At 39.5% G+C, this 27,005-nt stretch overlaps 1 protein-coding gene across 13 annotated transcripts in view; it reads right to left on the bottom strand.

Annotated features, from left to right (window-relative positions):
• The window catches only part of IL15 (interleukin 15), a 62,143-nt gene that overhangs the window by 15,419 nt on the left and 19,719 nt on the right, over positions 1–27,005 (bottom strand). The window contains exons 1-3 of one of the 13 annotated variants that reach the window (XM_075421016.1): positions 18,164–18,208; positions 14,432–14,538; positions 10,987–11,116 (exon numbers count right to left, since the gene is read on the bottom strand). In XM_075421016.1, the coding sequence (XP_075277131.1) occupies positions 10,987–11,040 (54 nt within the window). In that variant the 5' untranslated portion in view covers positions 11,041–11,116; positions 14,432–14,538; positions 18,164–18,208. The other 12 variants (XM_075421027.1, XM_075421014.1, XM_075421023.1 and 9 more) reach the window with 12 other exon arrangements.

The raw sequence follows: 27,005 nt of genomic DNA, 5'->3' as shown, positions 1-27,005 counted from the left end.
GCAACTCACTTTGCTGACAGTAATTAAGTGATAATAAATGTTTCTGATATGGTCATACAAGACGCAAGATAAACTGTGAGAAATGAAATACACATTGTAAGCTTAACTCATGATCACATTGCAAAAAAATAAATAAATTCTATTAAATTAATATACACATATATATTATTTACAGACTATGATTAGTCTTTCTAAGTAAAAGAAACATTTTGAGAGATAATGCAGCCTGCCAGAAAAATTAATACTTCTTACAAATTGGAAAGTGCACATCTTCAGATCAACATCAACCAATTAAAAAAAATTTTGTCTCATTTTCAAAACTGACTGCTTTCAGCAGCTCCCACTGAAATAAATGCCTGATCAAGCCATAGGGAACTGATCTAGGAAATATGACACATCCACCTTGTGGGAAGGCATGAGAGGGAGCGTAAGCTGAAGATAGTATTTCACCATAGTCTTTTTTTCAAGCAAGTTTTTTTCATCACTTTTGAAAGGTAAAACTAGAAATTAGTTCTATGTCATTCTAAGCACGGGCTGATACAGTGTTTTATCTGCCTCACAAACATAGTCTCTCTTTTAAAAAAATCACTGAAGCTCTTAATAATTGTGTGCCATACTGTTTGCCTGAACAATACTCGGTCTGCTGAAGGCAATACAGCCTTTATATCGGCTTTTCTTTGTGCTTCCACCAGGACTGCTTACTTGCCACCAAAGGATGGTATCTATTTGTCCTGACTGGATGCACAACATTGCAGACTAATTTACTTTGTTGTCTTTCTGAGAACAGGTAGCAAAGTTTTGTTTTGGCAGATGTTCACCCAAATGCCATGGAATATCCACATGTTTGGTAAAGCTAGAATCAAATTTAAAAGCTAGAATCAAAACTGAGGAAGAACTTCTTCACTCTGAGGGTGATGGAGCACTGTAACAGGCTGCCCAGGGAAGCTGTGGAGTCTCCTTCTCTGATTCAAGACCCGCCTGGACAAGGTCCTGTGCAGCCTGCTGTAGGTGACCCTGCTTCAGCAGGGGAGTTGGACTAGATGACCCACAACCCCTACCATTCTTTGATTCTGTGATTCTGTGATTCTGTGATTCTCTTCCACCTGATTTCTGCTAGAAGCTCCTTGTTTAACCATGCAGGTCTCCTGCCTCCTTTGCTCGATTTCTTTCTCAGGGGGATGCACCGCTCCTGAGCATGGAGGAAGTGACGTTTGAAGAGCAACCAGCCAATGGGATCCTGGGGTGCATCAAGAAGAGTGTGGCCAGCAGGACGAGGGAGGTTCTCCTTCCCCTCTACACTGTCCTGGTGAGGCCTCATCTGGAGTACTGTGTCCAGTTCTGGGCTCCCCAGTTCAAGAAACATGAAGAGCTACTGGAGAGAGTCCAGTGGAGGGCTACGAGGATGGTGAGGGGACTGGAGCATCTTCCCTATGAGGAGAGGTTGAGGGAACTGGGTTTGTTCAGCCTGAAGAAGAGAAGGCTGCGAGGGGACCTTATAAATGCCTACAAATATCTGAAGGGTGGGTGTCAGGAGGATGGGGCCAAGCTCTTTTCAGTGGTGCCCAGTGACAGGACAAGGGGCAATGGGCACAAACTGAAGCACAGGAAGTTCCGTCTGAACATGAGGAAGAACTTCTTCACTCTGAGGGTGATGGAGCACTGGAACAGGCTGCCCAGGGAGGTTGTGGAGTCTCCTTTTCTGGAGATATTCAAGACCCGCCTGGACGCGGTCCTGTGCAGCCTGCTGTAGGTGACCCTGCTTCGGCAGGAGGGTTGGACTAGATGACCCACAGAGGTCCCTTCCAACCCCTACTATTCTGTGATTCTGTGATTCTGTGATTCTGTGATAATTTAGAAGTCATCAAAAATATGTCTGTTCACATACAGCCGGGCACCTTCTGATCTTAAAGCCAAAATAAGTGTCATGCGTACTGCACAGAGACACCCATGGCAGATTGCAACTGAAATGAAAGCAATAAGGAAAATTCACATGAGTTATCACAGCTGAGTCCCAAGCTGCCACCAGGCTTCTGAAACTTCCCTGACTGAATGTCTGAAGGCTTTAAGATGTAGCTTTATACTGAAGTCTCATGATTGCTTTCTCTGTGACTTATGCTGTTAATAATAAATCTCTGGGCATTTCAGTGTGGGACCTCAAGAGTCCAAGCAATGTCTGACTCTGTCCATGTAAGCATTCCTCTCTTTTTTTTTGAGCACCTAACTGGTAACATCGGGTGACTATTTCCACTTGGATACAAAACCAGAACAAAGTGAGGTTGTGTTATACCTGTCTCAGGACAGAATGAACACACCTGCACACTCTTGCTACACTCAAAGATTACAGCAACTCGCAAACCAAAACGAGAGTTGTCATCAATGCAGACACTTATTCTAAGGATCAAGATAGCATGATAAGGTCTTTCACCAATGTTCCTAGCACCCTTTCCATAAGACATGCGAGCTGGATAATCATCATAGCAGACGGTATGGCTGAAATGTTTATGCTGAAGAGTCTTACGCTTTCCTTCCCCAAAACCAGGAACTTCTACATTTCTATTTGAGCTCACTGATTTTTGTTCCAATTCTTTTCTCCAGGAGTTGAACTCCTAAACTACTGACCTAGAGTCCTCCTCCTGAGAACATACACCTGTAAGTTTTCAACACTTCTGCAAGAACAGGTCCAGCACCATTTCAGTCCCAGAAAACAAAACTTTCTTCTTATTTTTTTTCAAAATTTTACATCTGTTTGGTTTTTCCAAAGCAAACTATCCATTCCTGCCACTCTACAGTACCTCTGCTGTATGCCACCTCTGAAAGTCTTTCTTGCAAATCAATTTAGGCCAGATTTAATACTATTATTTATTTTACACTTGGATATTGAGCCTACAAGTTACTGTGTCTGCTCTTTTCCCATTGGGTTTTCCACCATTTGCTTTCAGAGCCTGACTGACATTACTGATCTCTGTCTTAGACCCGTATAGGCAGCCAACAACAGTTTCGCATCGGAGTAGCGATGCAGGAGTCATCTTGTTGAAAACCTGTTTTATATTAAAGCTTCTGGACACTCAAAGGCCTGCAGGAAATCCTGTGGTAAGAAGTACATAATACATAATGACTCTTCGTTACCCCTGCTGGTCTCCAGGTAGCGTGTACCTTATGAGTAAGTTGTAATAGGCAGATGAGAAAGGGTTATACTCCTTACAGGTTAAAAATTAGGTACATGTCCCTGATATGAACTAAATAAGTACATCGAATGTAGCAATAGCAGAGCTGACTGTAAGCAAAAGTCCTCTAGGCCTGATGTCTCCAACCACAGCCAGCTGTGAGTGCCAAGAGAAGAGTATACTGATACCCCCCGACATATCTTCCAGTCTCCAGCAAAGGAGAATACAGATAAAGCTTGTCAGATCTGGGACAAGTGTTTTCAAGTTTATAACTTCTCCAGCCTTTTTTCCCTGCTGTTTATCATCATAGATAAATATTTGCTTTTTAATGGATTTTTTACAACTTTATGTAGCAGTTTCTTCTATGGAAATATTTTTTCAGCTTACATTTAAAATTTCAACAGGCAATGTTAAGTTTTAAAATTAAAATATGATGGTAAGAAATTTCAAAATGCAAAATGTTACATTAATTAGCCCTCTTCATAATGTAGTTTTCTAAAAAGTGGTTCTGTTGCAAGCATGTATAACCTAAGGGAACATTTCTTTCATTTTTAATATCAGCTTGAATTTTCTAAAAGTCACAATGTCACTACCTTGAATAAATATACATATTATTTTCAGACACTACAATGGAACAAATGCTGATATTCACCCTTTTCCTGAAAAAAATTATTTAATTTCTTTGTGATTTTAATCTGTTTATTTTTGTTTCAGTTCACCAGGCACTGAAAGAGCATTTTCATCATTTGAAATAGCTATTTCAAAACTGAGCAACCTAACTGAAAAAGAGAAAACAAACTTTCTTCTCTCTTAGTTGCAAATTATGAATAAAAAGATGCATCGAAGGGCTATAATTTACTAGTCCTAAATACCTGGGACAACGTACCATACTTTCAAGATTACTTTTGGCACCAAGGCAGGCTAGTATAGAATTTTTCAGAGCACATAGCAAGTTGCATCTCTTAGAGCCAAGCTTGCGGTCAGCTGAAGGGGTGATAAATATCAGTTTATTCTGTTGGTTTCAGGGAGAGTGAGGCATTTATACTACTCAAATGCCTAGCATATGCTTTCCAAAGGTGCCTCCCGGTCCTTCAGAAAATCTGAGGGATACTGAGCAAAAAGAATAACCTATTATTTTAAGAATGCTCCTTTTTTCTTTTCTATCAGAAATAGTTTAGCTACTCATATTTAACTCATACAAGACAAGATTCAAATATTCTTTGAGTATGTAACTTCCATTCCCATTTCTTTGGAATGGAGACCGACAATAAGCGACTTACAAAATAAACCGGCAAGCAAAAAAGTTATCACTGACAATCTTTTAGAACAAAAACATTGTAACAGGTAAGAAGCTGAGTGTATAATTTACAAAATTGCCTAAGAAATATGGCATATTCTAGTTTTTTTCTGGTTAGAAATCCTAAGAAGTCCATTTAACATAAAGGTTTCTTTCCTTTGCAAAAATTTTTGATGGTTATGTGAACTAGAAAAAATGACCCTTTCTTTAGAAAACAATTGAAGTGTAAACAGAAATAAAAATTAAGAGCCATTATTTAAATGAAGGGGTTTTTGTTTGCTGATACCTACGTCATGACAAAACAGGTGTCTTAAATTGCTTTGAGATAAATGAGTCTGTCCCAGTTCTTGGATGCTACCATACTTCCGATACTGTATGAGCACTGAGCTGTTAGGAAAGGTACTGGCAAAAACTTTCAGACTCTAGCAAGCACAGAGGATCACTACTAGCTCTCTATCTTGTTGGATCACCTTATTGTTCAAAAGTCACTTTTACTAAGTATAATACAGTGCTGAAGTAGGCCTTCTTGATGTTTATACATCAGTTCACTTTCAATGCCGTAAACTACTCAGAGCGGTAGTCAAATTATCTATTAGTTTCTTGTTAAAAATTGTCACATATACATAGCACATAAATTTGCATTATTGTCAAGTCATTCAGCTCTAGCTGGATGAAAACTACTAGTAAACTACTTTGTCCTTGCTAAAATCCATATGTCAAAATGAGACCTGAAATATTCACGTCATTTAAATTATGCAAAATAATCTACAAACATGGATAAAAGCTTATGAATCTAAGAGATACATAAGGGCAGGAGAGATGAGTGGAGTTTTTGTCCTTCAAAAAAAACAAAAAAGGAGGAAGACAGAAAAAAGAAGGAATTGTTTCAGAAGTAGAACATGTGAAAAGTTTCACAAAGATTCCCTTGGGAAAAAAGTCTCATAGATACTTGAAGAGTGACTGTATCAGTAGCATACATGCTCTAGACATTTCTATTGTATCACCATACATTTATAATATGTTCAGGTACTGTTGGATAACCCCTAACCAAGATAACAAATGTTAGCAGCATAGATTTTTTTTTGAGTGCAATGCACAAGTCACGTGTTTTTGAGTATGGAAAAATAGAAGAGAGAGAGTAGGAAAGCCAGTAAAGCTGCCTGGATTATAGCTATCCACCTGCTGAAGAGAGCAGAGCTCAAGGTGAATTTGAATACTAGAAAGGAGAGCTCCAGTTTGTGTTCTGATCAGATAGAGAGAATGCAAATAGTAACAGCAGGTACCCATAACAGAGTTTTCAACTAGGTTTATGCCCATGGGGAATTCAAAGCCAGGGCTTCATAGCTCTTCGCTAGGTTTTCCCTAGATTCTCTCTAGATCCCAGTTCCTTCCTTCTACTTGATAAGGAACTGAAAGAGGATTGATTTTAAATGATGGGCTCCTACAGGGAGAAATGATAGCATAAGCTGAAGAATGTGTATAAAATCAATGCCTGTAGTGATGATCTGACTGTTTTCTATTTCCAAAACATTTTTGACATTCAGGGTAGGTGTCCATTCAGTTACAGAACAGATCTGATAGAAATCGCATTCACACTAGAACATGGAGTAGGTTCAGCCTATGATGATCACCTTCTAACACCTGGCGCTATTTTCATATTTCCCAGCACCACTGAAGTCATGGTGCTGAATAAAGCTTCTAGGAGGTCCCCTTCATCCCCAAGCTGGTAATCGGAAGTATTCTATACTGAATTACATCATAATAACTTCTAGAGATGATGTAAATGTTTCAAGAGTCTTCCGCTTGAAACTCAGATTTAATCCCTCCTGCCAGCTGAGTACAGCATCAAGGTTGTCTGCAAGGAAGCTAGAATTTGAAGGGTTTTATGCAGCTGTTCCTTTGAACAGCTTTATTGCATGTGCCACACACACGTTTTGATCCTCCATTAAGCCTTTTGTCAAATGTAAATGTTTTTTTACTAGAGAAAAAAAAAACACCAACAATGCAAACTTAACACCATGAAGTTCAGCCTATAAGAACAAATATAACTTCATTGAACATAACAATGCAGATGTAGTGGGCATGCCTGCAAGTGCTGCGGCCACAGGTTTGGGTTACTCTATGCTACTACACACACTACACAACCTTTCTGCCTGCTTTCCTTGACTTATGCACAGAAAGGCAAGTAGCAGAAAGAGAGATGGGGGTGTCAGTGACTCATCATCTTGCAGCCTGAGTGGGGGAGAAGCGCACAGTTGTTCTCAGCATGTCATTAATTTCAGGCTGTAGCGTTTTTCTGGACTGAAGTTTTAACTGGAATATTGTCCAGCAGGACCAACCACCTTCTGCAGTTACTCCAGCAGCTGTTTCTGCATGTTCCTGTGTTTCTCCGTACTGGCTTCTGATAATTTTCCATGCTGCTCCCTTTTTTCATAGAGTCTTCTCTCTACTTTCTGTTGTCTGATCCCTCTTCTGGATATGGTAACAAAATTGATCTTACTCTAAAGGTATGGATGGTGAGCTGAGCAGGTAAGAAAAGGAATATTAATCTTTGTCTAGAGATTTGTCTGTTGTTCTGAAATGGAAAATGGTCCTCTCTATGGAAGATAGTATCTTTGTTATCCTCATGTAGGAACAGAAAATATTAATATTACATCCATTTCTCCTTTGCAACAGTGATGAAAGTTTTATTTTTGATCAGGTTTGGAATGTGTGTTAAGTGGCTTTCCCCTTTGTTCCCGCCACCATCGGGAAAGCTTGGAGAGAGACCGTGTCTTCATTCAGCTTTGCAAAAAAGGCTTGATGCAGGCTTAGACTGTTTTGTTGGCTGAAAGACTGGAGTTGTTGGAGTGGGGGCAGAACAAGGCAAGTCTGCAACCTACCCTAATACTGAAGGAAAGCCATAACATAGAGGCTTATCTCCAACAGGCAGTTTGTTCAGAAAGGAAATAAAGCAACACTCCCCTGGATTGCTTTCACTTTTCTTGAAAGCTTCTCACATAGTGAGCATGTCCACCCTGTTATAGCCTAACTGTCTCACTTCCCAACATCATATAATTAAAAACTTGCTTTGCACTAACTCACAGAAATGCCCATGAAGTTGCACACTAATTGCCATGCTGAGCTCTAATTTCTTTCTTTTTAGGACTTTGATAAATGGTAACTCTTACACTGAAGAATTGTATGGTTGATGTTTGTCTTAAAAATGACTTTGAGGGGGAATAAGGTGAGAGAATATGCCTGGAGCTTTTTTTGGAAGCTTTCATTTGCCCAACAACTTTGGTAGGCTTACAGTATAGTAGAATAAAGCTAGGTTACAACTGGCTAGAAGATTACAAAGATGTAACAAAATACTGCATATGAAACTTCATTCAAACATGAGCATGAATTAGCTAATAAAAGCATTGAAATTGTGTTCCAGTTACAGACCTAAAGTTGACTGTGGTTTTTTTTTCAAAAAAAAGGTGCTTAATGTATTGATGATGGAAAGGGAGACAGGTGAGCATAGTAGAAACTGGATTTTGTGCAGCACATTTGATTTCTTGAATAGATTAATAGGCCTAACACTTGCTTTAAACTTCCACAGAGTTTCATTGACTCAGCTGAGTAAGGTGCAGGCATTTTAACACCTTTGAGAGAATAGCAAAGAAATTGACAACCAAGATGAGGGCTGGTTTATTTCATTTTTGTGAGTGAGCGAATGAATTGTATGTACTGGTGGCATTTCAGTGAGCTTCTTAAAAGTAAATTTTGAACTGTCAAATTCAGCCAGAGAACCTTACGTTAGGAATAATGAATCAGCTAACGTGTAATTTAATCCAAACTTGTAGCTTCAAATCATATGGTAAATTATTGCAGAAACTTCTAAGAGAATGAAAAATTCTCCTTGTACTATGAACTGTTAGAATCAGTGCAGCAAGACACAGGGTGAAATGTGCATCCCCCTCCTTTATTTACTTTGTTCTCATTTTCATATTTGTTTCAAGTAACTGTTTATATTAAAGAAACGTCAGGAATACACTCTTATTCAGAAATCTCCTAAACAATGACTTTCTTCAACACCACTTATAAACATCACCCAGTCCACAGGCTTGCACTAAACACGAGCTAGTTTGGTGCATGCCGAAGCACCCCTGAGCATACTAAGGATGAGCAATTCTTTGTGAGCTTGTAGATTGTCTTTGACTGCTTCCCTGTCGAGTTCCCAAGGACCAGCTGCTCTATTCTAACCTTGTGTTTATGACATCTTTTCTTCTAGCATATAGAGATAACTCATAGCAAAGTGGCCAACAGATAGAGATTCAGTTACTCAAAGTCATTTTGGTAATGGAAGGCTGGTCTGATTTCTGGAAAACAGACTGGGAGCCTTGGTTCCTGAATTTCTGGTAATGTTGTAAGTGAGTGATACCTCTCTGAGATGACCTCTAGAAACTGTTTTGAAACTTCTAACATTATCAGAATACTTTTAGTTAGCTTTTGTGCAGCAGTTTCTAAGGTAGTATTTTACACAAGTAATCTCTGTTAAAAATAAGCACAAAGGTAGCTCAACTACAAAAGCATCATCTAGTTCAAATCTTTACTGATCTCTAAAGAGTTAAAGCAAAAAAATCTTTACAAAACTATTTTGGAGTGCACTATAATATATTCTCAGTGGATGGAATCCACTCAGCTTTTTTCCTTATAGTAGACTATTCTACCACAATTTACTATTTTCGCTTTATCTGCACATTCCTTTTCTTTTTTTTTTCTTTTAACAGGCACAACATAAATGTTATTGGCAATACATTACATCTGGTTTTAGATAGCAAGCTCTGTTGGGAAGGATGTTGTCTTCTTGCTTGTACCTTCATAGCTACATTATTCACTGTGTATAAATATGAGAAAGAGCATAAAATGATTAATTTAAGAGATGATAAATTAACAACGTAAATGCCGGATTAATAAATTTGCACATATCTTTAAAATGGGTAGTGATACAGTTGTATTTAAAAATATTCAGTGGCTTTGGAAGCAAACAGAATCACTTCCAGAAGACTTCCTTTAAGTTATCATGAAGGATGAAGGAGATTAAATAGGTAAGTTACAACAGAGGCAACATTACTATGACCAAAGAGCAAAATAAGCTTGCTTACATAGACAGTCACACAATCCTATGTCTGCATCTTGCTACATGAGTAATGGCTTTTTATATTCTTTAAGATCAGTAGGGGAGATACTACAGTCAGAACAACACTGGCTGCATTTGTATTTCAAATGCTCAGCATAAATAGAAATTTACTTGCTTGTGATGCATTTGATTTTTCTACGAGCTTATAAAAGTAAATAACATGCGCCACAGGCAATCATTGCAGAACAGCTAGCATGCAGTAACTTGTACCTGCTCAAGACAATGGCTCATGACCTGCTCTGTCATTATCATATATCATACCTTCAGCACCATCTGAGAAGTGCCAGGACCTGCCATTTTTGTGTGAGAACACAGACGGCAGACTGAAAATATAGGGGCAAAGGCTCAGGGAGTTATAGTCTGGTGTGGAGAGATGGAGTATGATGCAAGAGATGGCAGAAGTATAGACCAGAAAGAAGGAGGTGTAGAAGTGGGAGCACTGTAACAAGGTGTAATTTTGAAAGGCCTGTGACAAGTAGGTCCATGTGGTAGTCTAGCTGACAGTACTAGCAGAAACGTAAAGCCAGCCCACAAGCAGAAAATACTATGATCTCCTAAGAGCGAGCTTTTATCTTTTACCCGTCTCCCAAAAGAATACAAACAATAGAATTCTAAGCAATTAGATAAACACAAGAAACAAACCTTATAACAACTGACTCCCTCAACGTGTGGGAGAGATTTGGGTGTGTGACTTCGCTATGCTATACTCTTCACCTGTCCCATAAACTGCTGCAGTCTGCTCTAATCCTCCCAACTTTCCCTAGGCTACATTGGTGGGGTTTGAGCTCCAAATTTTTTTCCATCATCAGGAAGGCTGTATTTTTCCCGCTTTTAATAAAAGCTAAGATTCTCATGTAGTACTGGGAGGAAGTGAAGAAGTGCATACAAGCCTGTGGGTACCGAGTGCCATATGCTAACGGCTTTTCGGTTATAATGAGGTCAGCTGGCCATGCTGCATACTGGAAATGCATCTGACACAGAATCATCCAGAAAGCCTGTTGGGGAGCTCTGAAGAGCACTGCACAGGCTGGACACTTGCAAGGATATTCCTCTTGTATTAAACACCCTTAAGGGTCAGGGGTTATGGCCTCGCGTGTTGCGAAAGTCAGCTTAAAGTAGGCATTAAATCCAAGCAAGAGGGAAAGTTGCTAGAACTTTGTGGTACATGTGAACAACAAACAAGGAGTGGAAAAACAAAGGAGAAAATTAGAGGGTGCTAGTGATCTCATCTAAAATAGTGGAAATGTTTCCAAGCCTTAAATTTGCTGTATTACCTAGTTTTCTTGTTGGGCTGTAAAATAACAATTAAAGCTTTGCTGAAATTTCCTAAAATGTCATGTTGTTTAAGTGACATTTACCCGACTCTCCAGGCTGCTCAACGTTCCAGCGCAGTTTCGTGCTGGCCACCCCATCCCCAGTGCCTTGCCTGCTGGAACATTACTCAGAACAGAAGCACAGAATCTGGATCAGGAAAGAACCTTGTGGGACCTAGAGGTAGAAAAAATAAGTATGTATAATGTTGCAATAGAATTTCGAGTGACTCTCAGCCCATGTATTAAGAGCATTCAAAGCAGGAATTTGCTGAAATTTCACAAGTTGGTGTTGGTTGGAGAAACAAGCAATTTTTTTGTTCAAACACCTGGTTTCATAGTCACAGCAAGACCTCAAAGAGATACAGCAGAAAAGGATGAAGATGTGTTGACAGAACACTTTATTTGGACATAAATATTAGTATTTTTTTATAAAAACAGACCCAAGACAATCTGCAAGAAAATGAGTTTGTGAAGGAGACTGGCTAAAGAAGTTGTGGAAGCTCCATCCTCAGAGGTACTAAAAAATCAACCCAGCCTGAAGAAACCTGCTCTAATGTTGAAGTTAGCCCTGCTTTAGGTGGGACGCTGGAATAGATGACCTGTAGATGCCTTCTTCCAGTGTAAATTATTCAGTGAAATTAGGCTTTGAATTAAAAAATAATGTGATGGAGCAGGGAGGCAGAAATATGGAGACATGCACAGGTGTGTGATTGCATAAACATTATTTTCTTAGGAAATTAAATTAAACACTGATAATTTCAAAGATATGGACTGGGAACATAGTCCTATTTCTAGATATGTAAAGGGGCTATTGCCTACAGTTTTGTTAGGGCCTTCTGCAGCTGGGTCTCAAACAGTAAGACTCAGTTTCTGTTGCTTTTAGCTTGGTCAACCCAAAATTGTTAGAGCTGAAATTTCCTACACCGACTTATTTAGGCTAGTGATGTTCTTTTCAGTCCCATCAAGAGTAGTTCAGTCATTTCCAAAAACAAATTAGCAGAAATATGCACTTCTTTCATATAAAGAAAATGTTTATAACCATTTAATTAAAGCCATGCTTTTTAGTAATGTCTTCCAGTTTGGCAGCCTAGAAAAGCTGCACACACTTGGCAAAGTAATGAATGGCTCAGTTTACGTAACCGCAGAAGAGATTTGTTGGCACTGTGTAGCTGGTCTCCAGCAGTCTCTTCACAATGAACATACTCCATCTCAGAGCTTCAGAGGCGAGCAGAACTCTTTACGTTAAAAAAAAGTCTTCCTGCAGGAATAATGTGGTGAAGGCTGAGGAACAGAAATCAGTGATGCTGCTGGTAAACAGCAGTGGAATTTGAGTAGCACAACTGAACGGAGATCACGGCAAAGAATTAAACCAGGGTGGAGGTGAAAGGAAGGAGGAAAGGTTGAATGTAACAGAAGCGGGAGTATTTATGAACATTAAAGCATCTTCTTCTTGAGAACTTGAAACTCAATCCCATGCTCACTGCCTTGCTAAGAATTTATAATTTTAAAAAGGTATTAAATCTTTAATCACAGTGTGATGTGACAATTTCCTTTTTTTCTCACAGAATTTATAAACAAAATAGATTTTGTGCACTGAATAGACCAAGGTCCTGAAAAAATACTGTATAAATGTCCTTATGTGTAGAAAAGGAGGCAGATGATCACAGAAAGAAAAGCATAGGTTCGATGACAATGGCAGCTGAATGCAGCCTTGAGGAAGAGAGTCCTGTCCCTGTCTTCATTTCACCATCCCCCTGTGATTTGGGCAAGTTCCTTAACCCAGATTTTTCACAAGTGACAATAATTTCCTGAGTTTCCTCCTACATGAAATCCTGACTTTAAGTTGCTTTGTATATCTGCCCTTAGGAAGAGATGCTTCATGCTCCCCAAGCATATATTTCTAGTCGTTGTAGTCAGCTAGCTCAGATGCAGGTTTCTCCAGTGCAGATGCTACGGTTTGAAGAAATGAGTGACCTCTACAGAGCTGAGTTCAGAAAAGCATGGAGTTCTCACACCTGCAGCACAACACACTGAGGGTTATATGTGAACACAGACAATCCTAAGGAGTACTAAACAATCTCTCTCACAAAAAAAATCCATCTCCAGGTATCACATACTGGACACAAGATCATTAGGTTCTTCCAATCTTTTCCCATTTGTAAATTTAAACTCCCATCCTTCAGGACTTTTGAGAAAAATGAACTAATTCATCCTAATTCATCTTCAAGAAGCAACTGCAATACTATACTAATAAATGCCATAAAGGAAAGGAAAAAAAAAAAAGATAAAATTAATTATTCTGGTTTTACAACTAGGTGCAAGGAATGTTCAGCAAATCGTACATGGGGCCATACAAAAGAAGAATACATGGAATACAGAATATCAGCTTTTCCTGGTTTTCCTGTTTATATATATGTATATGTATATTCAAGGCAGCGTAAATTCACATTTCTTGTGTCCATGTTACTAATTACTATAAGATACAGTGTAACTAAGGCTGTAGACCTTTTTTTAAATAATAAAAAAATAAAATTAACTAAAACGAGTGAGAGAAACCTGTAAGCAGTGAGACAGCATGTAAAGCCAAATCTGATGACTTTTGCTGTCACCAGCATCCGGTGTTGATCATCTCAGGGCAGGCTGACACTTAGAATCCCCAGGCTGAGAACAGCGACCAGTGCAATCCCAGGTGGGCTCCCAGTGTCGCCCTTCTTCCCATCCCCTCTGCTGCCCGATGGCAGCCCTGAGTACAACTTATCATGTTAACTCTAGTATCAGAGCTAATCTAACCTCAGGAATGTGAAACACGATTTGATCTATTTGCCCTGCCAAGAAGCCGCATAAAGCAAAACTCCACCTAGCAACTATACCATCACCAAAGTACACCAGCAGGGAGACAAACCATATTCTGTTTTTCCACCACCGGCTACAATAGATGAGCCTGTGAGAGTTACTATAACCCTCCTCCTTCCTCTGTGCTTAAAAGCACACTAGATGCATTCACTTTTAACAGGTATGCAGATGTCTATTATTTTAAAATACCTTGACACAGCCTAATGTGATATTCAAGCTCAGGCTACATCACTCAGGAGAAAGCCAGTATGGCTTATACAAACAGGTATAATTATTTAGTTTTGAACACGTGTGCTTATGCTGATACCTTTTACAAGTAGATTTGTGGCAGTAACCAGCTGCAGCTTTCAGACGTCAGGCACATAGATTCCTATGTTCCTGCACTACCTCTCCTTAGCCCTGGAAGGGCAGATGAGGTTCCTGCTTCCCCTTGCAGGAAGACAGACAGTGACACTTGGTCACTTACCAGAGATACACGCAGGCACCACTGGTACAGGTGCCATAATTCTTAATTAGCCAATGCAGAATCAAAAGAGGCCACAGAGTTCATGCCTAATTTTCCATCATGTTGGTTACAGAATTGGTATTGTGTTAATAATAGTTAACAACATATTAACAGATTTAAGATATGTGAAACCTTGTCAGTGTTGTTATTCCTTTACATAAAATGGGTCTTCTGCTACACCAGTTGTTCACACAGCTCGACAGCTGGGTCATCGTATTTTGTATCTGAACATACAGGATCTGTGGGAGACAGTAAGCTGACGTCACTGAGGAGCTCAAACTCTTTCTTCACCAGAGACAACAAACTCCTCCACACTGTCCTTATTTATAGCTTAAACTCTTGGGAAGAAAATGACTAAGCACTCGACATTCACAGCCTTCTGGCAGAGACTGCAGACAGTGGAAGGTGCAGTGGAAGCCATCTTTGGCCAGCAGTTTAGCATATGGCGATCCCTCTACTCAAAAAATAAATTACAGCAGTAAATCTTCTTCACGTCTATTTTTATTTACAAAAAGGCACCCTAAAACATTTGATAAATTCTAGTCATGGTTGGGCTGGTTTAGCAAATTTGGTATAAGATTTTTTTAACTGCCACAGGATCAATCCTTCCAATCTACAGGTATTTTTATAAAGCAGGCTTTTAAAAACAGTTCCTCGGTGTGCAAAACAGTCAGCCATTTTTTGGTAAAGAATTTTCAAGCATTGGCACTAGAGTTAATTGATACACTATTAAACTGCTAAGTTGTAATTTATAGCTGCTATAATGGCAGCAATGTCTGAGTGGTCACCCTGTGCTGCCACTAAAGACATACCTCATCTGTTATAGCAGGAAATACTGTAAGATGGTTTGTAACAATGCATATATCTTGTTACCTGCTGATAATAACCTATCAGCAAGGACAACGGTTTAATTACATAGTACATCTCCTGCTGGCTTCCAAATATTCCTGCTGCTTTTCGCTAATTTCTTAGCTAAACAAGAATCAGTCTCCTTATTTTACACTACTACATTTACTTATGAATGGAAGACAGAAAGCTTTTATTAGCTGCTGAGGTGCCTGAATTCTTTGTGTTGTCACCACGATATAAAAAGCCAGCCCCAGCTGCCCATAAATTCTGATGGATGGTGGAAAACAGGTCCCATATCAGCTAAAGGATGTGGAACGAATCCCGGACTAGACCTCTCCCAGAGATGTGCAGAATATTATCTCAAAGGTGGCACTCAGCCCTGTCCAAGTGGGATCTCTGTTTACACTAATACAGTACAGGCAGCTTGGATAAAATGTCTTTCCCTTACAGTTGTTCCTTCAGGTTTATTCTGAGCGTGGGATCACAGCACCAATACTGGGAATGGCACCGGCTCAGCAAGAGCAGAGGAGCCTTCAGCACCCAGGAACCTTTGAGGTGGGCACCAGCAGCTGAGGTTCAGGTTTTGGCACAGCCGCAGCGAGAAGGTAAATTGATCTGGGATTAACGATACAGAATCAGTAGTGCTTTTGTCTGTGAAACAATAATCTGTGTGTCTAGGTACTGGGGAACTCCAGCATAGCCCTATCCCTTTGAACTTGAATTTTGAGTATACATTCCCATGAGGACCTATTAATAGTACTTTCCACCAGAGTTTGGTCCTTGCAGAGACAAACACATCAGCTTGTTTGTTAATATGTCAGCATTTATTCCTGGAGTGAACTCCTGTCCTATCAGAGCCTGGAAAATGGGAATCAGAAATGTGGGTTGAGTGAGAAGAATGTCTTCAAATTTGGGAACTACTTATAAAAAAAAAATAAGATGTTGCTTCATACACATTTCTCTGAGTAATAAATAGCCGATAACAAATAACTAGTAGCAGGGATTTCTCCCCTCCATTTCTAAGCAATTACTTCTGAAACACTTTTGAAAATTAGAAATATTTCAGCATTTAGGCACAGCAAATGGATATGCTTGAGATGTTCTTGCTTTGTCTAACACGCTATAATTTGGTGTAGAAAATCAGAAATGTATTATAATAAAGAGAACTGGCAGTGCATTACAGTCCTGTAGTTAATATAACCTTTAAAGTCACTATCTCCCATTATGAGTTTTTAAGTGCACAGAAAGACCTCATAAAAACATGAATGCAAGGGTATTTACTCTCCTGGACTTTAGCTCCAACTGATGGTGCAGTGATGAAATAGAGGATATAGCAACAAGACTGTGTCATGTAAAAAACAAGAGGAATAAAATATGTACTTCCGTGCAGACTATATTTGTTCCAACAGCTGAGGTTGGCTGCTGTGCTTTACTGATCCCTGCAAGCAATTAAGACTATGCTGGCCTACAGAACAGTGACTCACTTCACACCACACAAGACATTATTTTGATAGAAAAACATGTCTCACAGAGGGGCTGTTCCAGATTGTCCTGTTCCCCGCTGTGCTGGCTGCAGCAAGCTGAACTCCCTAAGTGCAGAAAAGCGAAACATTCGGCTGACAGAACGCTGCACCTGACATTGCAAGGTTTGTGTCAAACAAGTTACTGACCATGGCCTGGAAGAGACTGCAAGCTGAAGGGAGAAAGAACTTTTCACTCTTCAGCAAAAATCTAGCATTATCTTATTCATACTACCCCATTCTACCCACATTACATCAGCCTGTACCTCTGTCCCCTATGATCCTTCTCTATTTTCATGGAAGATCTAGGAAGCCTCAGAATGGATCAGACCATAATATTCTTTTTCCCACAGAATTCAAACATTCTTAAGGACAGCAACATTATGTTAGACTCTAAAGAGCTGGCAAAGCTGACAGTTACCGTTTGAGTGCACAGAGCTAAAATGATTGTGACAGGTTGTAAAGTCATACTACATCTTTTTAGAGTTTAGAACAGTCCAGTAGGATCCCAAAGAATGAATATGATGCCTCTATTGATCTATAAACATCATTTGTTTACACCATGTTGATCTATAACTAAGTATATTCTTCCAAGACAAAATAACCAAGTGACACCTTTCCATTTATCTAGTACATGTCAAACAAATTGGTAACTGTAAATAGAAAAAAACACATTTATTATGGGCAAAGGAAGTGCTGTGCAATTGACTATTTGGAAAGTACAGCAAAACATACTGTGATAATTATAATCAGGAATTTGGTCTGCAGTATCAAACTCTTAAAAGTAAGGAGCACAAATATGCCTGCAGAATACAGAAGGAATCACAAGGTAATAGTTGTGCACAGCAATGAGAATTTCCTGTTACTGGCTTTTAAAGAGATAATTTTGCAGGTTTTAACACTACAATCCTTCACAGGTCCTATTCCTCCTACCTTTTGGTTTCATTAGGTCGAAAGTGGAATTTTAACAGCAGAGTCATAAATGCATTTGCTTACTCAGGTTTACTACCAACTAATACCTCCCTATTATCCTGCTATCAGCTCCAGTCTCTCTATCACTATTTGCAGAAGGATTCCACTTGACTGCAGATTTTCAGTTCCCTGGCTGCATTTAATGCTCTTTCAAGCGTATACACTAAGATGGTAAATAACTTTTCTCCCAGCTTTTTATCTCTGTCCTTGCTATGTTAACTAGGCTGACAGCACTATATTTGTTTTCTCCTGTTTTTTCCTATGTGAATTTGTTAGAAAACAATGACAAAATTTTCACCAGGTAGCACCAATTCACCATTCTTGCTGATGTCTCTCACACAGCAGAACCAGAGAAACATGTGCCAGGTATAAGACTAAACACAATTCTTAAACTATGTCTTCTATAACAAATCTCATGAGACAATTTTAAAAAACATTAAATAATTGGAAGCTAAGCAGTATGAGTTCCCTCATCTGTTTAGTACAAGAAAGAAAAAGGATGTTAAAAGTGTAAAATACTCACACGGCTTGGAAAAGCTGTGCAGCAAGTTGACACAGAAGAAATTAGGATAAAGTTTGCACTAGTGACAGCAGCAAACGCTCCACCCCCTCCTCCATTCTGTTTTACTTTCAGTTGTTATATAATAATGTAAGACTATGTTTGTACCTAATACAGTGTGGAAATTATTCTCACCACAACCAGCAGATAGTAGGGACCTCCCACTCCCATTTCTGAGTCATTTTTGAACTTAGGAAAAAACCCAGAAAAGCATGGGGAAAGACATGTGCCTGTGATTTAGAAGGCAGGCAAGTGACTGACAAACACGACAGGCAGCTCCTCGCTGTCCCGAAAGCAGCGACATTTACGCATGCTACTTCTTACCCTTCCGTACAGTGAAAAAAGTGCAGAGTTTGTGCCCTCGTTTCTGCACAGTCCCTTCCCCCTCTGTAGCTCAAGTGTGTCCTCCCAACCAGGGCTCGGAAGAGTTGCTTACCTTGGAAGCAGACGCTGTAGCTTTATGCTGTAACTCCTCCTCTTCTCTGCAGCCTGAACAGTGTTTTACTGGGGCAGCCACCATAGGAGGGAAACAGAAGTTGCCTCTCAGGGCAACACCAAGAAAGAAGACCACAGCCATAGGAAAAGATGGGCAGGACAGAAAAGAGTTTCCCCAAAAGGTACAGCATGTGGCTTGCTGTGGGACAACAGCACAGAGAGGTGTCATAGGCCCAGGTGACATCACAAGAGGATCCTTATAAAGGAGTTGAAAAAATACTCTCCAAATTGCACTGAACTCACAAGTTGTGAATTTGACTGTTAAGTGTGGGTTTAGTGCCTATGACAATCACAGGGCATGGCAGCTGTAATCCTGAAGTCCTGCTTAGACACCTCACGATGAAAAACTTTTCTACCTTGAGCTAAACTGTAATGTCCTGAACCTCAGCCGCTCCCAAGAAGTACTCTCAGGTTTCCAGGAACCATCACTTACCTGTGTAAGGGTCATGCGCTCCAGACGCAACAGTGCAAATGGTACTCACTTGCTGTGCAATCTTCTTTTTGTCCTCTTCTCCGTTATTGTGAGTGCTGGTTATTATTTTATGCATGTCACACTCTGTGAGCTGGTAAAAATACTCTGCAGCTAAATGAGAGGGTTTTAGGAACAGCTCTGTCTCCTTACTGAAGAAGAGATTAGTTTCTAGAGTTGGGCGTTTCCTTCCTGTTTCTCAGTGAAAGAACAATTTTTTCAGGAACACTATTTATAAAACCTGGTAAACAATACCAGTTAGTTCCCTGTGCTGGGAAATTATATTACAGCTAGATTCAGAAAATCTGCTGAAGGACCTAAATAAGACTTCTGTATCTTGAACAGCTGTCATACGAGAGAGAAACAAGGACTGGAACTGCATGTTTCTAGAGAGTAGTTCTAGATGGCTGCATTCCCATTCCTCAGCAATCCAGCACTTGGGTCCAGTGTCCATTCTGCAGAGAAGGCACCAAAGTGAAATTCAGCCACGCTGATTAGCTCCTGTACAGGATCTGGTTTGGAGTCACTACCACTGCAAAGAACCTTCCAGCAATTTAACACAAGACTAAAAAGCAGAACTCACAATTTCATGCTCCCTAGGACTCTTGGCTCTCGCATATTATACTGTACCTGTGTCTCCAGAAAAGCAGCTACTCATACTCCTTGTGCTCTGTCTCAGGGTAGAGTGTCAATACTACTTTTTAAGCTGTTGTGCAGACATGGGAGGTGAAATCTGCCTCAGCTGGCAGCTGTTGGAAACCTGGGCGGGATTTCAGCAAGAACACAAAGGTACAGGCTTGGCTGAAGTCCTTGCTGTGACAGAGTACACAAATGCAGGTGAAAAGGAGGTAGCAGCACTGCAGGAAAATAAATAATAGATAGATAAATATTTAAACCAAAGGAACTTACACATTTACTAGTTAATAAATAATAGGTTAATAATAATATGCCTTGTGCTATGGGCACTTCTTCTGAGACACAAGTGGTCATGAACAACTCTCTTTCTTTAGTTTACTCCAGCTCAGAGAATGAGAGTAAATAATTTCAAGTATACATGCGAGTGTATATATGTGGACTTGGGATCCCAAGACCTCTGATGTTTGTGACTGTTTGAAACAAAACACATTGTTTTCGATTTCTCTTTGCTTTTTGATGTGATACCTTTGCTATACTGTAATTTGTCAGGATTTTCTGAACTAGGAAAAAAGTATAAGCGAACAGTCAAAAGCAAGCACACAAAGCTTTAGACATTCATAGATTATATACTGTGAGAAAATATTTTTTTAAAATAACTTTCCAAAGAGCTTCCTTTGAACACTGCAAAATGGAAACACTCTGTATAGGGTGGATTTATTTTTTTTAAAAACTACCTATCTAGGCTTGTTCTTTTTTTTTAAGAACTATGTTTTGCTGGCATTTCTGAAATTTAAATATATCATTTTCTAGCTTAATATAAAAACTGTTCCTAAACAGTACAGTAATTGTATATAAAAATAATGCAAGTGTCAGTATGTATTATGTTACAATAGGGTGGCAATACCACCTGCACTCCCTCAACATTTAATTCTCGTTTATTTTCTTAATTACACAAAAATGTGCTTCCTAATTACACAAGGGACATTTTGTAGTCATCTAAACACTACTATCCACATCAAGGTCTTTATTTATAGCATAAAATATTCTCATACTCTCCTACAAGCAAAATACTTCTTTCTAATTTACACAAGTTTCATTTGTAGTGGACACAGGCTATTTGGCAAGATATTGGCAATTACTCTAACTAATGAGCTACTAAACGGTAATTTAGTATTATAAGTACAGTGACAAAGAATGTGAATAACTTACATCATGCGAACAGTGAAGTGAAAACAGATGCATGAATGTAATTTTGAAAGTAAACCAGGATAACTGAAAATTCAAACATGACCATCCTGATTCGAAGCAGTATTGCCCAAACATTTTGTGCTGCAGCACGACAGCCAGAAACAAGTTTCAATTTGATGTGCTCTTAAAAGTTTCCCTGTATTCTCATGGAATTAATTCCTAATTAATTAATTAATTAATCAGTATTAGTTCTGTCGCTGAACACCAGGAGAGGAAGTGTTGCTACAGGAGCAAGAGTGAAGAAGTGGAAGGGAAGAAGTCTTTTCCAGGGTAGTGTGATGTGGGTGGTTACACAAAAATGCCATGTTTTCTGAGGGTAGTCTGGAAAAAAAAGGCAGTCCTTGCAGAGCCAGGTCCCTTCAGGATGGCCCCCAACCAACCCAGCTGAGAGACAACTTTCTTTTCTAAATTTCTGAATGCTTAAAGATGGGACAGCACTATGCTCTTCTCACCTACTGCCTCAGTATAAGTTCTTTTAAAAAAATCATCTTGAAATGGAGGCCGTCTCTGATAAGACATGAGCTCTGTAAAGACATTATGCTGTGGTAAGTATAATGATTTTTTTCTTTTTTAATGAATTCCAAAGTTTTAGAGAACCTGGACCCAAATGTACAGGCAGATGCAGAGGACAGTAATTGCAATTTGAATAATGTCTCTTCCTGGCTATTTTTTTATTATAGTGTTCCTGCTGTGTTCGAATTTTTGCTGCAGGGCTCAACTATCACACCCTCAATTATCACCCTCATGAACTGCTGCATAAGAGAATGAAAGAACTGTTGTTTGCCTCCTCTGGGTGACAGGGTGGATATGAAGAGCTGATAAGCAGGTACAGCTTTGGCTCCCCCAGCTCCCAGCGCGGCAGCCAGAGGAGCTAACTCAGGGGGAAGCAAACGGCCTTCTGCCGCTGAGGAGTCCCATCCCAGTCATTCCACCAGCATTTACCACCTCTGCGTGCTGTTTCAGCCAAGGTGAGCCTCGGTTCTAGTGGCAGCAGCCAGCAGCAGAGTGCCTCACTCCTGAGCAGGAGAGGGCAGAGGGGAACTTGTATGATGAAGATTTAGATAAATATGTCTTTGATATATGCTGGGAAGGTGCGTTTCTGGAAATTATAATCCTCAGCAAATCATACACATAACTGAATTTCGGAACTGTCCTGCACCTGTGCTGTAACAACACATTAACCAATATTCAAGTCTGAAATAACTCTACGGTAAAGTTATTGATGTAACAGAACACATAATATCCTAATCATGTTACAGGGTGGGAGTGTGTGCCCTCGGAAAATCTAGGCACCTTCTGCTTTGGGGCTGCTATAGGACTATAGATAATATGTCTCTTCTTTTTTTCATGCTAAATTATAACGTGTCCTAAATTATAGACTCTTCAGATTGGTTATTAAAAACTTCTGGCATCTCAAAAATGCCATTTAATTTCTAGACACATCTAGAGAGACATTAATATTCTACCTTTCAGAAGCATGCACAATATTTCTGGCATGTTATAATTTATCAACTATTTCCACTAAGCATGAGCTATTCCTGTTTAAAGACATAGTGTTTCCAAGCAAAACCATATCAATTGCTAAGTTAGCAAAAACAAAACAAAGAGAAAGGCATTAAATGCATAAAATGAGCAGGAATATGTTTCTGAATCTGTGAAAAAAGCTAAGTCAGAGAAATGTGCAGCTTTTAGCTGGAGTCACGTGAGGAACCTATAATCTTAAGTGTTTTGTTTAGTGCCTTGTGAACATTTAGACAAAACATTTGCGGTATTGCAGCCTAAAGGTTTTCGTAAAAGAGTTGCTCCTTAAATTGCATGATAGATACAGAAAATCCTACACAAAATAAAATAAATATATGAATAAATAAGCTTGCTAATGTCCCAAAAGTCATGTCTTCACTATAGCGGTTCTCTCAAGTTGTACTTGTGTTATTTCTCTCGTGTTAATCAACTCTGAGTGGAGTGGTGAGGCCACAAAACTCATGCAGTCCACACTGTCTCAGTGGTCTCTGATGTAGAGAACTATATGCCAAATCCACAAAACTGTTAGTGAATCTAGTCCTTATTTAAGTTCCCAGCTAGTTGCCATAGGAATAAATCTCTACTCAAATGCTTTTTTGAAGTTAGATGCTGTGCCACTTGTCTTTAGGTGACCGGACACTTTCTGAACTGGGTGGTTGGAGCCCAGTGTAGCACCTCGGGAGTCAGGCACATTTTGCTGTTGGGTTTCACGTGCTGAACAGGGCACTGTCTAAATCAGCCAGTTAGCAGGGCTGAGAAAAGCCTTCTGAGGGTTGAAGTGCCCTTGGCTGCACTGGCCACGCCTCCAACCAGGATCCATAGCTCAGGAGCCTCCCCTGAAAGCAGTGCCTTGCTTCAGTTTAAAGCACAGCATCCAACACGTGTCAGTCAATTATTATTTTTTTTACTAGATGAGCATTTTGTAAACATTTCTCAACAGAAATTCCAGAACAGTGAACTGAAGAATCAAAATGTTACTGAAACTGAATCGTTGGGTGGGAGGACATGGATTCTTTTTCTCAAAGCTAACTATTGTCAAAACAATTTGTCAACATCTGTCAGTCTAAGTCCACATAGATACTCTCTCTGAGGTTAACTGCCTGATTTGTGGCTCACTTTGCCATTTGTAGTTGGAGCTTTCAGGAATGCAGAAGAATTAGATCCTAACCTGTGTGGCAATGCAAATAACTAAGTCCTATGAAAAGGAAATAATCTACAGAAGAGAGGGCTGAAAGAGGAAAGAATGAAACTGAGTAACAATATGCATTGCATCAAGATTATTTCCCTTTTTTCCTCTTTAATACTAACATATAAGAACAATAGCATGTATGACTTGGTAATACTGTTTTACGGTTTCACTATACTGTAATACAGCTGTTCTCTACTGCTCAGAGCTTCTGTGACAAAGGTAGAAATCACTCAGTGGAAAGTAATTTCTGTATAAATAGAGGAAACAAGATATTTAGCTACCACGTGGGCAGAATGTATTCTCAACATCTGAAATTTAAGAGACTCTGCACAACATACCGTATGTAGCCAGAGGAAGGAAGGGGCTTTCTCTAAGTAGTTAAACTTTAAATTAGGAGTCATACCAATTTCAAGGTTGTCTTTGGTTTTGTCACATCGCTTTCAGGTTACTAGGGTATATAAAGTGCCTTTTCATATATTATGACACATTTGTGCAATATTAAACTCCCACATCACCCCACAATATATCGCTCACTCCTTTACATGAAAAAATCAATGAATCAGTATGTGGTATACTATGTACAGAAAGGATGAATGCCCGGGGAGTTATCAAAACTTTGACTAGTTGATGAAAATGAAGTGTTTTGACATTTACTATCAATAATTGGTCATTTGTCATTTCAGTCCTGGCTTTTTTTGACCGCTTATTGTCCTCAGACCAGCAGTTTTCACATCTGTTATTTCTTACCTTTCCCCAGAGCACCTGGTGTTCAGAAGCAGCAGCTTCCTCTGCATGGTATGCCATTGCTTTCACCGGCACCACGTGGGACACAGAAATGTTCAGTGTGCATAAGAACAGAAATTCCCCATGTTTAACCTCCACTGCTCACTCTGAAGTCTTCTGTCCTCTGCCTCGTGACTCTCTAGCCAAAGTCACTGAAATTCGTTGTAGGAAATCACACAATGGCATGTGGCAGCAGCAATGTGCAGGGTTTTTCCAGTCCTTTCCATTTCCCTGATTATTCATCTGTGTGTACTTCATGTACTGTGAGAACAGCCAAAGATAAGGTGTGTATGGACAGGCTTTCCACTGTCAGACCACTGAACTCTATTTGTCTAGTGAGCAATTCAGATGAATTGTCTGTATCAAGGTCCAAAATGGGATTGGCTTGCAGATGCAAACAGTGGCCCACTGAAGCAAAGACTGCTGAGGGTGGCTTTGCAGCTGCTCAGACCCACGACCAGGCCAGGCCCACCCACAGGGAAACGAGAAAGTCCTTGCTTCCCAGAGATACGAGGCATATGAAGTGACTTGTAGCTGTGTGAAAATGCCAGTGTTTCCTAATATCAGCATGTCTAGCTACCTATAATGTGCAGTTCTTGTTACTATTCTAGTAACTAGTTCTTCCTCATCTATAGGAAGTTCTTCCTCATCTATAATGTGCAGTTCTTGTTACTATTCAAGAGGATTTGCAATCTGCTCAGGATTGCTGAAAGCAGAGAAAGACCAAAGACTGCCTTCTGGGCCGCATCCTAGCATGGAGCGTAAAGTAGCAGCCGCCCTTTAAATTGCTGCTGCAATAATGTCCAAGCTGGGGAAACTGACAATAAGCCCAAAACTTTTGTCATTGTGGTTGGATCAAAGTTTCTAGCCATTAAAATAAAAGATGAGAGGTGCTCAACAGATTTCTGTGATTCTGTGACTACAACACGTGGGAGACAAAAGTGCTCGGTCCCACTCAGAAACACATCAGCTGTGATTCTGTGATTTTGTGATTATGATATTCTATGTAGAGTTAAAAATTTGGGGGAAAACATAAAGTAGCTTTTTGTAGAAAAGCATTATTGAAGAGGTGAGACTCAAACCACCCATTGTTGCTAACATCGCCTATTTTTCTGTGTCTCCAGAAGTTACTGGTACAGTACTTTGTCAGATACAACCAAACAGTAGCATCCAGAAATATCTGAAATATAAATAAAATTCATACACACTGAATTTTAATTATTATACGTAAAGATGTTTTTTCACTGGAACAAAGTTGAGACTTCACCGCTATGAAAGGGAGATAAAGAGACTGTAGAGCTCATCACAATTAAGAATGCAAGTACTGATATGTGGCCATTAGGCTTCATGTATGTATTTAATAAGCAAATCAAGCTTAAACTCAGGAAAATACATAGCCTCAAAAACATTTCATTTTGTGACAGTGCAACTACACATAGTAATGCTAGTCCATAAATCCTATGTAGTGAAGATACTAAGTAGTGAACTTGCAAGACATGGAGAAGTAATTAGTGTAGGCATGCTCCAGAAGAGCAGTGGACTTGATGTCACCTGAGAAAGGCTCATAAAATCACTCCAAAATCTTAGATACGGAAAACTATGACATTTCTTGTCACTTGCCAGATATCTAAATTATTGGCAACACCTTGTCATTTGCTTTTTTTTTTACCACAGGATTCCTTCTGAAGTGACTCCCACTGAATTTACCAAACAGCATCTATTTTTGTGCAGCTTGCAATGTAACTAGTCTTTAAAATTAATATTGTGCGGCTTAGGAGAGGGATAGAATTGAGTTCCTGCTGGTATTACACTTTCTTGCAAACCCCTCCATGTCTTTATACCAGTAGAGACTCTGTGATTTCCTAGATTTATGTTACATGCAGCTGGTACGTATAATTGCATGCTTTACTTGTTTCACTTCTGGGTGACTCTATGAAATCAGTTTTAATCTACTGTCATACACATATCAGTAGAAGCTTAGACCTAAGAATCTGATAAACACAGTTGTCTTCTGGCACCCCAGAGGAGCAAGAGATCCATTTAATCTTTGGCAAGGAGGAAGCGCAAAGTCTTCGCACTGAATGTATGAAAAAGTCATTTGAAATTTTGATGATGGTGCAAGCTCATAACACCCTAAACCACAAGGTCTCAGAGACCTCTTTCATTGCCCATCACCCCAATTAGCAACAGCTATATTCAGCAACTTTAAATAAAATCCTATATGCTCTACGGAAAGTGCAACCATTTCAGTATATGAATTCCTAGTTTGGCCCTAAGTGAGTGTATGTTTGGTTCATGAATCCTGACCTAGATATATCTGTGCTACACTTTCAGAAGCAGTTAAACCTTTCTATGTAAGTATTTGGACATTTGGGGCCTGAGATTTTTAATAAGGTGTAGGACATTGCATGACAGACTGGTTAGTCTGATCCTATAAACCACTGCAAGTAAATGCCTATGTTTCA

This window comes from Opisthocomus hoazin, chromosome 5 (assembly GCF_030867145.1).
Source record: "Opisthocomus hoazin isolate bOpiHoa1 chromosome 5, bOpiHoa1.hap1, whole genome shotgun sequence".
Taxonomy (NCBI): domain Eukaryota; kingdom Metazoa; phylum Chordata; class Aves; order Opisthocomiformes; family Opisthocomidae; genus Opisthocomus; species Opisthocomus hoazin.
Note: the sequence above shows the minus strand (reverse complement) of the source record. Positions and strands in the feature narration are given on the sequence as shown.